At 52.5% G+C, this 15935-nt stretch overlaps 2 protein-coding genes across 2 annotated transcripts; both read left to right on the top strand.

The window, feature by feature from the left end:
• The first annotated feature begins 20 nt into the window (after window positions 1-20).
• maf1b (MAF1 homolog, negative regulator of RNA polymerase III b) lies at window positions 21-10018 on the top strand. Its single transcript, XM_064333934.1, is given in 9 exon segments — window positions 21-714; window positions 1569-1653; window positions 5337-5427; window positions 5429-5466; window positions 6258-6420; window positions 7032-7153; window positions 7278-7397; window positions 8351-8443; window positions 8557-10018. Coding segments are annotated over 8 exon segments (735 nt in total). The 5' UTR covers window positions 21-714; window positions 1569-1570; the 3' UTR covers window positions 8582-10018.
• An 887-nt stretch (window positions 10019-10905) lies between these two features.
• si:ch73-174h16.4 (leucine-rich repeat-containing protein 14) lies at window positions 10906-15892 on the top strand. The gene is made up of 3 exons (XM_064333909.1): window positions 10906-12620; window positions 12823-13626; window positions 13747-15892. The coding sequence occupies exons 1-3, from the start codon at window positions 12337-12339 to the stop codon at window positions 14321-14323; spliced, it is 1665 nt and encodes a 554-aa protein (XP_064189979.1). The 5' UTR covers window positions 10906-12336; the 3' UTR covers window positions 14324-15892.
• The last annotated feature ends 43 nt before the right edge of the window (window positions 15893-15935 follow it).

Genomic DNA, 15935 nt, shown 5'->3' with positions numbered 1-15935 from the left:
CAATGGGCGTTCATATTACCAACGTTAGAGCGGTGGGGGCAGGTCACAGTGTTTGTTGCTGCGATATCTTGGATACGGAACTACGCCATTAGCCACGGATAACGTTATTTCGAATAATTTCCGATTTAAAAATATAAAAATAAGTAGGGATCGAGTCGCAGCGATAAAAGCGACTCGGATCTCGCATATTAAGTCTAATTTTAAATAAATATACACCGACCAAATAAGGGGATGCTGCTGCAGAACGAGCTGGATTGTCTCCGACGGTCGCTGGATTTAATGTCGTCGCATTTATTTGGAAAAGCCAGTTTTTCGATAGAAGAATCCGCACACAGAATAAATAGTCATCTACCGCGACCGAGCACGTTTGTGTGGTGTTGAATTAAGAGTTAGACGACGTTAACACCGATTCTGTATCGTCCCGATCATAGCTAACATTGGTTGGCTTTAAAGCAGTTTCGGGGTCACTGTATTGTGTTGCAATTGTCGCTGGTTAACGTTAGCCTGGTCTTTGTCGGTGGCTGCAGCAACAATTAAAGTAGGAAGAAAAACTGGCCCTGGTGTCCATTTAGTCTACTGGTTAAGGTTAGCTACCAAACAGCGCTGTTATTTGCTCCTTTTTGTTTTGTGCAACCAACAAACATCGCGGCCGAGTTAACCTCAGACTCAGGATTGTGGAGTGTAATTTGACACCGTCAACACAGTACTTCAGAGGTGAGAAAAGAAACACTAGCTACGTTTGCTGTAAGTTAGCTAGCATCTTAATGTAAACTGCTCACTTTTTGGCTAATATAACGCAAGTGGCATGTGTAAATGTGGTCTACGTTAGTTTGCCTGAGATGTGTATTCGTGTGTGGGTGTATTGGCAGTACAATATTTGCTATTCAGCCGAATGTTTCCTTTTTGCCTTTTAAGGTAACGGGAACAATGCTAACCAGCGACCCTAATGTAGGTATGCTAGTTTGGTTGCTAGCTCTGCTACAACAAGGAACTAACGTTACATGTTTGGGCGGAGGAGCGGAAATGTAAATTGTTAATGATTAGATCGTAGATGAAGGTATCTCTTTGTCGAGAGCGTCGAAACGGAAGATGCTCGCATTGGTTTCGGTTCGTTGACCAATGACGTGCTAGCAATTTAGACACTAGTCAATCAGTGCGCATATCAAATTGTGTAACTTCACTCCGCTAAGAAAGTCAAAGGTGAAAGCTTATGCTAAAATACAGTGACATTGGCTGATCGGTTGCCTTCGCCAGACGGAGCGAATTGACTCTGCACCTTGTGACCCCATTCTAACTTTGGCCGTAATTTTATTGTGGGCCATGTAATCTACCTTTATTACACATTAGTAAATGAGTACCTAGGTTGGAGTCTGGCCGTTCGTCACGCGCGATGCTTAAACGGAGAACAGTGTGTAACACGGCGTCGGGAAAATGGTCTGTGGCAAGTCAGCCAGTTTGAGACATGCAATAACCATCTGTTTTTTTTTTCTATATCCAGAAAGTGTGTGAGGTGTTGTTTTTATTTTATGTAAATATGTGCTATACACTACCCCCCCCTCTCTTTGCAGCCATGAAGTTATTGGAGAACTCGAGTTTTGAAGCCATGAGCTCCCATCTGTGTGTGGAGACGGGTGACTCTCATATCCTGGGCAGGTAGTTACCGGAACACCTGCACACTGTTCAGGCTCACAGCTGGTCTGCCTGCACCTCCAGCAGCAAAGACACTGTCACTCACAGGATGCACTGGAAAAGACTGACCCTCCCCCTTTCACCCCGAAGGCCATTATACACAGGCAACATTTTGAGGCAATGGAGATGAGAGATTTAGCCCACGATTCTGACCAATCGTGTTTGTTCACCATACTTTAATTTGTTGGAGTCCACTACCTTATCATCATCCATTTTTATCCAGTTTGCTTGCATCCATCCATTTTGCGGGCAATATTGTCCGTCATTAATTAAATTGCCTGAAATATTGCCTGTGTATCATGGACTTAATGTCAGATTTTTATAGACAGACGCACAAACTGAAAGACTGGCTGGTATTTTGGGAGGGTTTGCAGGAGGCCTGGAATCTCTAGTCCAGTGTGTGTCCTTGCACTGACCCTGTGCGCCTGGCCTGATTGGGTCAGATTACGTGGAAACTGCAGGTGTGTTTGCGCGCGTCGTGTAGCCGAGAGAGCACGGCGTTCCCTGCAGCGCGCCTATCGCATGTCAGCTGCCCCCGGTCCTCCTCCTCCGCTCACGCTGCAGGGCCCGAGCGGCCATTCCGCGCGGCCGGCATCACGGTGTATTTGCGGCTGCGTTAAGAGGGTCCATTTTAAAGCACCGGATTAGCACCCTGGGGGCCACAGGCGGGGGGGGGGGACTAGTACGCCTGTCCCGGGACGCGAGGGCAAGCGTGCCACCTGGGACGCTGAGAGAGGAGCGTGGAAAACGCACCCACTCAATGTGCCACTGGAGCGTCTCAGAGCTGGAGCTGATGGGCTGCCCCGCTCAGGCCTGAAAGCTCCCTTGGGGCAGACCTTTTAAGAACTAGCCACGACTCGCTCAGCGGGGACGTCGAGCCGCTCCACCGCTGCCGAAATTGGGACGAGGCTCCTTTCCAGCCCCCTCTGACCCGAGAGGGGGTGGGGTCGAACCCGTGCCCTGGGGCTGGCGGAGCGCGCTCGTAATGTGGGCGTGGACATAACCGTAACGATTGACAGTTTATCAGACCTGCGGTCAGGTGACCTCGCTGGGCGAATGGCGAGCGGGGGGGCGGAGTTTGCCGTAAAGCCTGACTTCCGCTTTGCTGCACGACCCTTTCGACGGTTGTCGCGGAAACAAAAGTGAAAGTGTTGCGCGACGTTTTGCATTTGCACTTCAGGGAAAGCCTGAGGGGACGGTTCTGTGGTCTCTATGGTAAAAAAAAGAAGGTGGTCTGTCGCCTCAAACCAAATATAATGACGTGGAAGGGGGAAAAAAAAAAACATATCCGTGAGAATGAGTTTTGGTGTTCTATTTGGCTGTCCAGTCAGCACTGTGCGACGTGACATCCTGTGACATAACAAACTTCTGAAGGTGCGTAACACTGGGCGGGGGGGGAAAAAAACTTTTTCGGTTGAGAAGACACTTGTTGAAAGGGTCGTGCGACAAAGTATAAATCAGGCTTTAATGACCCCGTGGGGGAGGTCTGTGTCAGGTCTGAGGGCCGCGAGACTGGGTGAGCCGAACACAGAACTGACACTGCAGAGGGGGTGGGGGTGGGGGTGGGGTCAAGGGGAGGGGGCACATAACACACCCCCCCACCACCTTGCTTCATTTTGTTTTTAAAGTCAAAATTTATCACATTCATTACCTAGAAACAGGGGAATTACATAGCTGAGGACATGGTGTTTTCTGAATAGGCCTGTTTACCTGTGTTTGTACAAACATAAGAACACAAAAGTTGAAGTAAACAAGATAAACTTGCACATTTATGTGCACCGGGGGTTGGGGCATGAACCTGACAAACTTTGTGGTCGACCCCATTAAACAAAGCTAATGCAAGAAAGTAAAAAATGTAAAAGAACAGCCTACACAGGTACAGGTGAACTTTAGCGATATTCAGTGAACGTTTGCTTTTTCATCGAGGGGGTGGGTGGGGGAGTAGTCACAGTGTTTTAGGCCAGAATAGTTTGGGGGGGTGGGGGATGGGGGGCGGGGGTAAACGTTGCCATTTTGGTAGTTATTTACATGCAGTCAGCTGATGTTCTGTATATCCAGGGTACTTGATCTGACAGGGCAGCCAGTGTATTAGGTGTCCTGTAACGGGCAGGCTTGGTTATTTGAGGGGGGGCACCGTAATGGAGAGTGTGTGTGGCTATTTAACCTGCTGACAGGATTAGACCAGGACTCAGCTGCGGTAACCATGGAGATTTCAGCAGCCTGTGACATCACAGGCTGTTCCACTTCACGCTGGACGAGATAGAGAAATACACTGACACAGATTCACAAAGGTTTATTTCTACGCCTGACTGGTATTGACACACCTTTGAATAGGTGTGTGTGTGTGTGTGTCTGCGTCTGCGTGTGTCTGTGTCTGTGTCTGTGTCTGTCTGTGTGTGTGTGTGTGTGTGTGTGTGTGTCTGCGTCTGCGTCTGCGTCTGCGTGTCTGTGTCTGTGTCTGTGTCTGTGTGTGTGTGTGTCTGCATCTGCGTCTGCCTGTGTCTGTGTCTGTGTGTGTGTCTGTGTGTGTGTGTGTGTGTGTGTCTGTGTGTGTGTGTGTCTGTGTCTGTGTGTCTGTGTGTCTGTGTGTCTGTGTGTGTGTGTGTGTGTGTGTGTGTGTGTGTGTGTGTGTGTGTCTGTTTGGTCCGTCTGGCCCAGCAGCACCACAGTGTTCTGAGTCCCAGCCAGGAATCTTTCTTCATGTCGACCTACTGACCTTTGATCTCTGTTATAATTAGACAGGCTGCTCAGGGCTCTCTGTGTTGCGCAACCCTGCTCTTGCATAACTGGGCTAGAGAACCAAGGGGAACATAAACATCTTCCCCTCCCCCAACACTCACTCACACAGACACACACACACACACCCAACCTACAGTCCCGCCTTAGCTTGAAGCATTTCATATAGCAACTTTTGAATCCAAATCTGCCTGTCCCTACTCTAATGTCTACGATAGGACAGACAGGCAGAAGGCATATGCTCAGGGTGGCCTGGTGAAGCACGTTAGCGTGCCCGTTAGCATGCCCGTTAGCATGCCCGTTAGCGTACCCGTTAGCATGCCCGTTAGCGTACCCGTTAGCATGCCCGTTAGCGTGCCCGTTAGCGTACCCGTTAGCGTGCCCGTTAGCGTACCTCCCTCTGTGCTGTTCCTTGCCGTGGTGGGGAGGCTTGCGTGCCTTCGGGATCCTGAAAGCTATATCAGCCGGGGCTTTTTGCCCTGGGTGGGTTCAACCTTGCTGGGCAGGTTTCAGGTGAAGGGCCAGACGAATACAGCACATAGTCCTCCGGGCTGGGGGGTTGGGCATGGAGCTAGCAACCCCACCCTGTTAAAAACAGAACAAACAAACTAATCCCTGTTACGCAAACTTCAGCCTTATGTCACACACTTGGGTGAAGTGGGTAAGTAGTACCTGTTGATTTAGGCATATGCTTATAAAAAGCTTTATCATAACAAGCATAGTACTGATCTAAAGTAATTAAACATGTGCCTGGTGAGGAAAGCCAAAGTAGAGACAGTGTACACTGCAACTGGAAAACATCTTTTTATGTTTTGTAAAAAAATTTTTATCCTTCCCACCCCCCCCCTCCCCCTGCAAATAATCTTGGACCCCCTCTTCCTCCTCCTCCTCCTCCTCCTCGCTGTCCCCAGGATGGAGAGTTACTCCTGCAAGATGGCGGGCGACGACAAGCACATGTTCAAGCAGTTCTGCCAGGTGGGCGAGCCGCACGTTTTGGAGGCCTCTGTCCCCCCCCCAGTCCAGCGCCACCAGCCCCCCGCAGTAAGTCCCTCCTGCGCTCCCCCACCCCACCCCCACCCCCCGCAGGAAGCCGCAGCTCCCCCGCTGCAGTTCAGAGCTGCAGCAGGTGCAGTTCTCCACGCGGCGCCCTGCATCAGAGCACCGCTGCATCAGAGCAGCCCTGCATCAGAGCAGCCCTGCATCAGAGCACCCCTGCATCAGAGCAGCCCTGCATCAGAGCAGCCCAGCATCAGAGCATCCCAGCGTGCGGGTGTGAGAGGCCAGTGGCCTGAAGGGCCCAGTGCCTCTCTGCAGGAGAATCAGCGGCTCAAAAACTGACCCGTTTCCCCTTTTTCTCCTCTCTCCTCTCACTCCCGTTCTGTCTTTCCATCCTCTGTCTTCTGTGTAAATGTGCCTTTTTCTGTCTCAATCCCCCTTTCCTGTATTCCTCGTCTCTCTCTGTCTCTGGCTCTCTCCTACTCTTGATCTTTGGTCCTGCACTTTCTCCCTCTCTTCCTCTGTCAATATCTGTCCTCTCTCTCTCCCTCTCTCTCTCTCCTCCCCCCATCCCTCTCTCTCTCTCTCCTCCCTCCCTCTCTCTCTCTCTCTCTCCCCTCTCTCTATCTCCACCCCCCGTCCCTCTCTCTCTTTCCTCTCTCCTCCCTCTCTCTCTCTCTCTCCTCCCCCGTCCCTCTCCTATCTCCACCCCCGTCCCTCTCTCCTCTCTCTCTCCTCTCTCTCTCCCTCTCTCTCCTCTCTCTCTCTCCTCCCCGTCCTCTCTCTCTCTCCTCCCTCTCTCTCCCTCTCTCTCTCTCCTCCCCCCGTCCCTCCAGGCTGGGTAAGAGCAGTGAGGATGGAGAGAGCCCCCTGAGTGACACGTGCTGCAGGAAGACTCTGTTCTACCTCATCACCACGCTCAACGAGTCCTTCCGTCCGGACTACGACTTCAGCACCGCCCGGGCACACGAGTTCAGCCGGGAGCCCAGCCTCAACTGGGTCAGGACCGCCCGCAGAACCCCTCTGCCACTGCTTACCCTCCCAGCACACCAGGCCCAGAACACTGCAGCTTCTGCACAGAAACACGCGTAGCGGAGAGTGGACCCAAACTGCCGCTGGAGCTCCGCGTGCAGACGCACATAAACGCCTAACTGTAGCAGTGTGTGCGTGTTTTCAGCTGGGTTTCCTTCACAAATACAGCGCACAAAAACACTCAACGGCATTTGGCAAATGACTGAAAAGTAAAATGGTGCTAAACAAAAGCCCAAGTAAATAGGGCTAGTGTAATAAACTGTCAGCACAGAGAAAGGGGGTCATGGAGTGCGGTGAGAGAGAGTGTTGGGCTGGGCTTGATTTGGGTTCCTCATAATCTGTCAGAAATGTTGCCTGACGTGACAAAAAAATGGCTGCACCTTTCTCCAGTTTCATAAGCCTTGTGCTGTCTCGTATGCATACGTGTGCAGTCTCTGGCCTTCTGTAAACGGAAGAGGTGTGTTGGCTTCGTGTGAGTGATACAGACAAGGCCTTTCCAGGAAGTGAATTCCCCAGCACGTACGCACATCTGCTTGCCTCATACATCCGCTCACTGTGGCGCTCTCTGTCGCCCCCAGGTGATGAACGCGGTGAACGGCAGCCTGTTCTCGGCAGTGGGAGAGGAGTTCAACTCCCTCGGCCCTGAGCTGTGGAACGCCATCGACCAGGAGATCAACCTGCAGGGCTGTGACATATACAGGTGTGTGTTTGCGCGTGTGTGTGTGTATGTGTGCGTGCATTGCCTGCATGCCTGTATGCATGCTTGCTTGTTGTGTGTTTGCGGGAGATTTGACCCTTGACCCTTGACCCTTTCCCCCCCCCAGCTATAACCCAGACCTGGACTCTGACCCCTTTGGAGAGGAGGGCAGCCTCTGGTCCTTCAACTACTTCTTCTACAACAAGAAGCTGAAGAGGATAGTGTTCTTCACCTGCCGCTCAGTCAGGTTAGCCACCAGCTGAGCTCTCTCCTTCTCTCTCTCTCCCCCTCCCCCTCTCTCCCTCCCTCCCTCTCTCTCTCCCCCTCCCTCCCTCCCTCCCTCTCTCTCTCTCTCTCCTTCTCTCTCTCACAACACACAACACATACAGCTCAAACTGCACACACACAAACAAACACACACACACACACCTACACAGCACAAAGCACACACAGACACAAAGCACACTCACACACATGTATGCACAGAGAAACACACACAACACACACAGCTCAAACTGCACACACACAAACACACATACACACACAGCACAAAGCACACAGACACACACACCTGTAGCAGAGTCTGTTCGGCCTCTGTGCTGCGGGTCAGAGGGGGTTCAGAGTGGGTTCAGGCTGGGTGCTGTAGGCTGCTGCGGGTCAGAGGGGGTTCAGAGTGAGGTGCAGGCTGGGTGCTGTAGGCTGCTGCAGGTCAGAGGGGGTTCAGAGTGAGGTGCATGCTGGGTGCTGTAGGCTGCTGCGGGTCAGAGGGGGTTCAGGCTGGGTGCTGTAGGCTGCTGCAGGTCAGAGTGGGTTCAGGCTGGGTGCTGTAGGCTGCTGCAGGTCAGAGTGGGTTCAGGCTGGGTGCTGTAGGCTGCTGCAGGTCAGAGTGGGTTCAGGCTGGGTGCTGTAGGCTGCTGCAGGTCAGAGGGGTTCAAGGGGCTGGGTGCTGTAGGCTGCTGCAGGTCAGAGGGGGTTCAGAGTGAGGTGCATGCTGGGTGCTGTAGGCTGCTGCAGGTCAGAGGGGGTTCAGAGTGAGGTGCATGCTGGGTGCTGTAGGTCAGAGGGGGTTCAGAGTGAGGTGCAGGCTGGGTGCTGTAGGCTGCTGCGGGTCAGAGGGGGTTCAGAGTGAGGTGCATGCTGGGTGCTGTAGGCTGCTGCAGGTTCTGTCAGTGCAGACGTCATATTTCTCCCTGATTTCAGCGTCCTCAGCGGGTATGGCCGAGACAGCCTGGACAACGAGCTGGACATGGAGCTCGAGGACGAAGAGGAGATGGACGAGTTCACTGAGGACAGGTGTGCAACCGTGCGACTTCCTGTCCACACAGGAAGTGCAGGAGGCTTGAGCCAGAATGGAGGAACTGAACGTGCTGATATCTGACACTCCTCTCTCTCTCTCTCTCTCTCAGGTTCCCCAGGGCTTTGTGCGTTTAAACTTCTCAGGGACAAACGAGCGGACCCAGGCCTCTTGGGAACAGCCGTATACCCCTCCTCCATATATAAACCTCTCCTTTTCTTTCTCTCTCTTCTCTCTTACCATCTCTCTCTTCTGATGGACACCAGCATGTTGTGTCTTCTCCTCACTCTTGGCTGGATTAAAGGATGCTGTTGGGACATTAAGAAGTCTCCTGTTGCCCCGCGCCCTGCCCCACCATTGCCTAGCGACCCCCCCCCCCCGGTCCAGTGAATGTGTATGTGCTATGGACTCCCTTGTGAGCAGATTTGGCCTGGGTTAGGCCCTGTTTCAGATGGCAGTGTTGTGCGATTCCTGACCAGGCCTGGTTTACCTGGGCGGGGGGGCCACAGCATGGTGGACTTCTTCCTACCCCCCAACGCTGTGACGGACAGGACGGAGACCGTGGACAAGCCAGGAGAGCCGGAGCAGGGCAAAGCCATGGACTGCAAACGGAGCAAGCATTTTTTTTTTGTGAGGGGCTGAAGTGCACCCACTGGATACAGAGAGCGGCTCGCGGTCTGATACCGTCATGAGTGGATTGGGCCAGGGGGGCTGGAACAGGCCTGGGACGCGGATCGCCCAATCACCTCCCACTGCCAAGGGGGCGGGGTTACAGGAGCATTACTGTGATTGACATTCTGTCCAGCCTGGATTTTATTTGTATTTGGTTTGTTTTTTTGGACTCATGTCTTTTTTTTTTTTTTCTTCTTCTTCTCCTGTCACTCTTACAGTTTCTCGGTTTTAAGGTGTTTTTTTTTGGTGAGAGTCGTGTGGCTGCGTGCATTTTAAGCCCTGCTCCGGAGCTGTGCAGTCGGCCTGCGTGCCGAGGCCCGTTCCTTCCCTTGATTTTAATTTTAATTTTAATTTTAATTTTGCACCCTCCTAACGCTGTGCGACGCGTGAAAAATCCCGATTCACTGCCACGTGAGCAATAACAGAAGGCCAAGCCTGCAGTCGGCCGTCCGGGGCCTGGAACCACCCGCCCCAGGCCCCCGGCCTTTAGCCACTGCAACGTTTCGTTTTGGTCCCCCTTCGTCCTAATCGTATCTCCCCTTTGTGATGACGATGAGGGCGGAGTTCCTGTGCCGCGCTGTGAGGGGGGCGGCCCTGACGCGATACGCCCCACTGCGTGCCTCTCCCGGAGGCCGCTTTGGGGAGACCGAAGGAGAGAGCGCGTGAGCCCAGAAACGTCGGTGTCGCCGGCACAGCTTGCTTTCACGCCCCCCCCCGTCCTGCTGAAATAATCTGCAGGAGAGGCCCGCGTGAAACGAAAGGACAGGACCCCCTCCCCTCCCCCCCCCCCCGTTCCTCTCCTTCCTCCCCTCGTGCTCGTTATCTCTCCCGTTGAGAGAGTGGTTTTCATATATCCTTTGTGAGTTGGTAAGCTGAATAAAGTTTTCTGTGTTTTAGCCAAACGTTTTTTTTTTTTTTTTTTTGTGCGTTCCTGGTTTGTAAAGGTGGGACTCCTTCTAGTTTGGGGGGGCTCCCACGGCCTTTGAAATTCCTGCTGGGTCTCAAAAGATCGTTTCTCCTGTGACTCTTCAGAATGGTTCGGTTTCTTGGGAATTTGTGCAGTGTCGTAGCTCATAATCCCCCCCCCCCCAGTAGGAAACTACTGCGATGTTCCAATGGAGACCTTAATGACTGTCACATCAGTGAAAATCAGCTGTTGAATATGAAATGAACCAGTGGTAAATTATTAACCCTTTCATTACATCACATTTACATTACATTGGGGGCATTTAGAAGATCCTCTTATCCTGGGCGACTTACACAGCTTTTGCATTTTTTTCCACACAGGATCCAGTCATACCGCTGGATTTATACTGACGTTTTCCATTATACTGCACTGCTGTAATTCATCCTTACACCCGCATTCCAAACCTCATGTACGTGTCATAGTTTTACTGAATCAGACATTTTTCCTCCACCAAAGGATGCAAGTTTTAAAAAAATGTTTTTTTGCGTTATTTTTTACAACATCCATAGGTTTTCAGTCTGCCATTTTACACAGCTTGTCTACCGTGAAGATCATATTACTGCACTGTTCTCACAGTGTTCCATTTCCCGTATTATGCAGACAGTGGTGGCTAATATTTCAAACATCAATCTCCTGAATTAATCCTGTGCCCTCTAGTGTTCAGTGATAGTATTTGCACAGACATACCATCCATTTTACTGCTCACTGCCACTGAGCAATGTTCCACAGCCTGGAATCCAACTTGGGGCTCAACTCTATCCCTTCCCTTTCAGCTACCAAGTGAGTCTATTTTCCCAGTGTTGAAAAACTCATTGCATCTAGGGCTAAAAGAAAAAATGAGCAACCAGTGAGTCCATTTAATTCCCATCAAATACCACTAGATACTTGTTCGCTAGTGATGTCGTTCCTATTAGCATGCTAAATTTTACTATGCACTGACTTCGCTAGCTCGCTATTATTGTGGACGTTAAAAAGCAATCCGAACGAAACGTCTGACTGCGGCAGCTGTCGAAGTGTTATACTATAACTTATGGCCACAACGGGCACCCAACCTGGTCTGCTGCCATTACCAGGTGGAAAATCCAGCCAACTGATGCCACTAATTACTTCTATCTCTGGCTGAAGAATTTTGCCAATTAGCTAATCCAGGTGATTGGAACAAAAGAAAGGGGAAGGCTTTTACTTTCTGGACCTGGATTTTCCTCCTCTTTCAACCAGTATGTCTGAAACTCGCGCTGGGGAGTTTTTATTTATTTTACCTTGCTGCCTATATGGGGGTGCAGGATATGTACAATTTCCCATTCTGTAAAGCGTCTTTTTGGCTGTGACTCAGTAAAAAAAAAAAAAAAAGTGCTACGCAAATAATTGAATTTAGATCTGGTGAACCTCTTCATGCTTGGCATAATCAGGTGCTCATTACTACTAACCGGAATGAATGCTGTCTCAGCACTGAACAAAACCACTTGAGGCTAATTTCGTTATAGAGTCGTGTCAAGTAAAATAAAGCTATTCTTATTCGAATATGCATTTTGGTTATACATGCGTTTAAAATATAACTGAGAATAAGTAATATCGAAAGAAAATGAATAGTTTCTCCATTATAGTCGATGGGGAAGTGACATGATGCGATGCGCCTGAACGCCATGTTGGTTGCTGCTGCAATTTCTGGCTCCTCCTCCAGTTCCTGTATTCGCTCTATGTACAAAAACAAACTCATTAGGATTGACGCTCGTCAGGCTTGTGCGCTAGTGAGGTAATGCACACAAGACTTTGTTTTCTTCCGTGACCTGCTCGTCTATGGAGCCATTAAAGTTGCCTGAAATTGGACATAGGAGCTTTGCAATTGGCTGAATGGGGCGATGAACGTTATCCATGTGACCTACCATTAACGAGGTATCAGTGGCTGTTGTTATGTGGTTCCATTAGCCAGCTGAGCAAAAGCCTTTTTTTAGTTTTATAGGTGGCATAACTCTAGCGTTTCGGATTGCTGGCAGGGTAGCACGCAAACTTTGGCATGTTACAGCTGGCTATATTGTTTGAAACCACAAACCTGGCAGTAAAAGTGAAATCCCGGAGTGTCAGCTTTGCCAGCGAGGCAGTGGGATAACCGTAGTCGGCTAGCTAGCTCTGTTTTTTATCTAGCTAACGTGTCTTTAGCTAAAGTTAGGGGGTTATAGAACAACCTAAGTTCTAGCGCCAAGAACGACGCTTCCAGTTTGTTTACTCTATCGTCGGAGTCGATCGTGTTGTGCAATGGTGATCGTGTCCTCCTTGGTCCGTCTGTGCGCTAAGGAAGTCGTGAGTGACCACAGCTCGTCTGCGCGTTGGCTTGGCTGCGTACCGAGGGAGCTGTATCAGCCTCTTCTGGAGGCTGCCGTCGCTCACTGTCGTCCGCTGGCCATCGGCGAGCTGGTACAGCGCTGGCCAGAGAGGACTCTCAGGCTGGGAGGCCGGAGGAGGCCGGGGCATAACCCGCCCAGCCGGCTCTGTGTACAGGCTCTGCTGTTGGCTGTGGTCCGAGGACTGGGGGACAAAAGGTGAGCAGAGACGAGAAAAAAAAAAACATACAGCGAAGTGACAGAACATGGAAGGTAAATAATAAATGCAAATGAACTGGCCTTTGCCACAAATGAACTGTATTGAATGTTGTGCCCCAGGTGTGTAAGTGATAAGAGTGCTGTAAAAGGAACCTGTGATTCGTTTCTGTTCTCATGGCTACTGTTCCCTCACCTGTCCCAGGTGCGCTCTGCAGGTGCTGGACCTGTGCGGGCTGCAGTGTGAGGACGGGGGTGTGGGGGACTCCATGGGGGGCTGGTCGCTCACCGTGTCCCTCTGCTCCACCGTGCTGCAGGCCAAGGGCCGGGCCCCCGGGGGCCCCCGACGGGAGCGGGAGAGGGAGAGGAAGCGGGGGCTGGAGACGGAGGCGGAGAGGGACGCCGCGGCGAAAAGAGAGAGGGGACTCCCCGGGACGGATTTCGGGAGGGCGTCGGCGGAGGGGGGCGGGGACCGGGTGCAGGGGGTCCGGAGGACGATGGAGGAGGGGAGGGTGAGGGACGACGCGGGCGCGGACAGACGGCCGGGGAGGGGCGGGGGCGGGGGCGGGGGCGGCGGGGAGGACGAGCGCGAGGTGCAGGTGTGGGCCGACCTGTTCGTGAACGCCCGCTCCTGGGAGCGCGTCCGCGTGGCCCTCACCGCGGGCGGGCCCCTCCGCCTGCACTGCCGCCACCTGCGCGTGGAGGAGATCCCCGCCGCCAACATCGCCGCCCTGCTGGCCCTCCTGCCGCGGCGCGGCCTGCTGGGCCTGGACGTGCGCTACAGCAGCCTGGGCGTGGCCGGCCTGGCGCTCCTGCTGCCCGCCCTGGAGCCCTTCCCCGACCTGCGCTCCCTGCGCCTGCACTACTGCAACCTGGACATGCGCAGGGACCTGCCCGGCCAGGAGGGGGCGCTGCGGGAGATGGCGCAGGGGCTCGGCGGGCTCGCACAGCTGCGCAGACTCAGCCTGACTGCGCTCCGGCTGCCGGGACATCTGCGCATGCTGCTCAGGTACGCCTGCGGACCTCAGCCGCATTTAGAATTTTTTATTTAAGAATGAGCCCCCAAACCCCCCATGCTTGCTAATGAGAACTTCTGATCTCTCTCCCTTCTGCCTGTTCCGGTCTGCAGTTCCCTCTCCCGGCCACTGGAGGTGCTGGAGCTGCCCTACCTGAGCCTGAGCGCGGCCGACCTGTCCTACCTGTCCTGCAGCCCGCACGCGTCCTCGCTGCGGTGCCTGGACCTGAGTGAGAACAGGCTGGACGAGGCGGCGCTGCCCTCCCTGCGCCGCCTGCTCCACCAGGCCCGCCCGTGCCTCTCCGAGCTCTCGCTCAGCGGCTGCGGCCTCTCCGACGGCCTGCTGGGGGCGCTGCTGCCCTCCCTGGGGCTCTGCCGGGCCCTGCGCAGCCTGAGGCTGGCCCTGAACCCGCTGTCCCGGGACGGGGTGCTGGCGCTGGTCCGGGCGGCCGCCGGCATCCCCTCCCTCCGCCTGCTGCTGTACCCGAACCCCCTGGAGGAGTACCAGCCGGGCCTGCCGCCGCTCCCCTCCAGCGCCCAGCTGCTGGACTGGCCCCTGGTGGAGGAGATGGAGGTGAGGGAGGCGGTGCAGCTGGAGCTGGAGAAGGCGCTGGCGGAGAGCGGGCGCTGCGACCTCCTCCTGACCTCCGACCTCCTCAGCTACAGCACCGACCTGATGGACGAGGACTAGCGTGCCCCTGCGAAGGGGGGGTCTGGTGACTCTCACAGACAGGAAAGCTAGGAGAGTCAGTTCTGGCCTTCTTTTACAGCAGTTTACCTCTCCTTTTAGCCATTTTGGGAGGTGTGGGTGGAGGTGGGGATGGTGGTCGGGGTCGGGGTGGGGGTGTGGGTTAAATAGCTGTAATGACTAAAACAGTGGTTCCCGACCCAAGTTCCTGGAGATCTGCTGTCCTGTAGGTTTTCATTTCAACTCCTGGCAGACGGAGTGGAATTATACCTCACCACTCTCTTCTGTTGGCCATGACCTTTGACCTGTCTACTTTAATGAGACCACATTCACATTCAGTGTTAAAAAACCTGGCACACCTGATTCTACCGACTAGCAGCTCAGTGAGATCTCTAGCTGTTGAATGAGGCGTGCTTCGTAAGAGTTGGAGTGAAAACCTACCGGACGGTAGATCTCCAGGAACAGGGTTGAGAAGCACTGGACTACAAACTCAGGCTGCCAGTGCAGTGGCAAGCCAGTGAAACATTTTTGGTGAAAAAGTCCACAAATCCCAGGCTGTGCCTCGTCCCTCAAGGAAGGGCGTCTCTCTAGATGTCTTAACTGACTTTCATACCGTAGCTTGTTCCTGGCGACGAAATTCTCACGGGGGGAGAACCTCAAATCACACGTGCTTGACAATCTTCCCTGTGAAGTGAGAATAATCCGACCTCCAGGGAAATGTAGTCATTTCAGAGTAACAGCTTTATTGAGCTCGTGTCACACAAAGATCAGCCGTTTGGTTACACGGAGAAAGAGGGGAAAGTAAAGTCTTAAGTGACGTTTGCCACAGCCTGCTGTTGCACTTGTGTTGTGTATTAACTGAAGTGAACTCCGGAGGGGTTTTAAAGGGGGGGGAGGGGGCAATTTCGGACAGCCAGCGGGTCAGATGGTCGTCCCCGGCGACACGCAGCAGCTGCAGTGTCCTGTGCAGAGCACGTGAATGGACGGACGGACGGACGGACGGGCGATCACAAGGGGGGCATATATCACATCGGTTTTGGCAGCCGCTGAAAGGTGAAGGTCAGGGTGCAAGTGAAGACACTTTCACCCGCCAAAGAGGTTTAAAAAAACAAAAAAAAATACACAACTGAAACTTGGCCTTAATAGGATTATTATTATTATTATTATTTTGCACATGCTGTGAATGGGCTCATTTATCTAAGATATAAATGGAAAAATTCTTGCCTTGACAGCAGTGTACCTCAGTGTTTATACGTCTGCCTGCGCTTGCTTCCACAGCCAAATTTCCAGCGAATCAGAATTGACATCAATGGTCACGTGACGGTCACATGATTACAGCAGCCAATACTGTGAATCTGAAGTGCGGACCAAAGCAGAACTTTTGCTTATTGATGGCTGTGGGGGAAAAAAGGTGCATCTTTGGCGGGGTTGTGATTTTTGGCTTGTACTCAAACAAGCTCTCGCATAATTATTTTTACATATTAAAAGTAAAACTGTTCAGAATTACATACTCCTGATGAGTAATAATCTGTTGTAATTGTTTATCTATAAATAAATTATATTTTCCTGTAACTTATACATTATTTTCTGTATTAAGACATGGCTGTTATGCCAG

Source organism: Anguilla rostrata, chromosome 4 (genome assembly GCF_018555375.3).
Source record: "Anguilla rostrata isolate EN2019 chromosome 4, ASM1855537v3, whole genome shotgun sequence".
NCBI lineage: Eukaryota > Metazoa > Chordata > Actinopteri > Anguilliformes > Anguillidae > Anguilla > Anguilla rostrata.
Note: the sequence above shows the minus strand (reverse complement) of the source record. Positions and strands in the feature narration are given on the sequence as shown.

Bases quoted from the DNA above. Each gene is read 5' to 3' on its own strand.
- si:ch73-174h16.4 (XM_064333909.1), top strand. From the start codon at position 12,337: ATGGTGATCGTGTCCTCCTTGGTCCGTCTGTGCGCTAAGGAAGTCGTG. The intron at 12,621-12,822 runs GTGAGCAGAGAC...CACCTGTCCCAG, and splicing joins CGAGGACTGGGGGACAAAAG to GTGCGCTCTGCAGGTGCTGG. The intron at 13,627-13,746 runs GTACGCCTGCGG...TCCGGTCTGCAG, and splicing joins CATCTGCGCATGCTGCTCAG to TTCCCTCTCCCGGCCACTGG.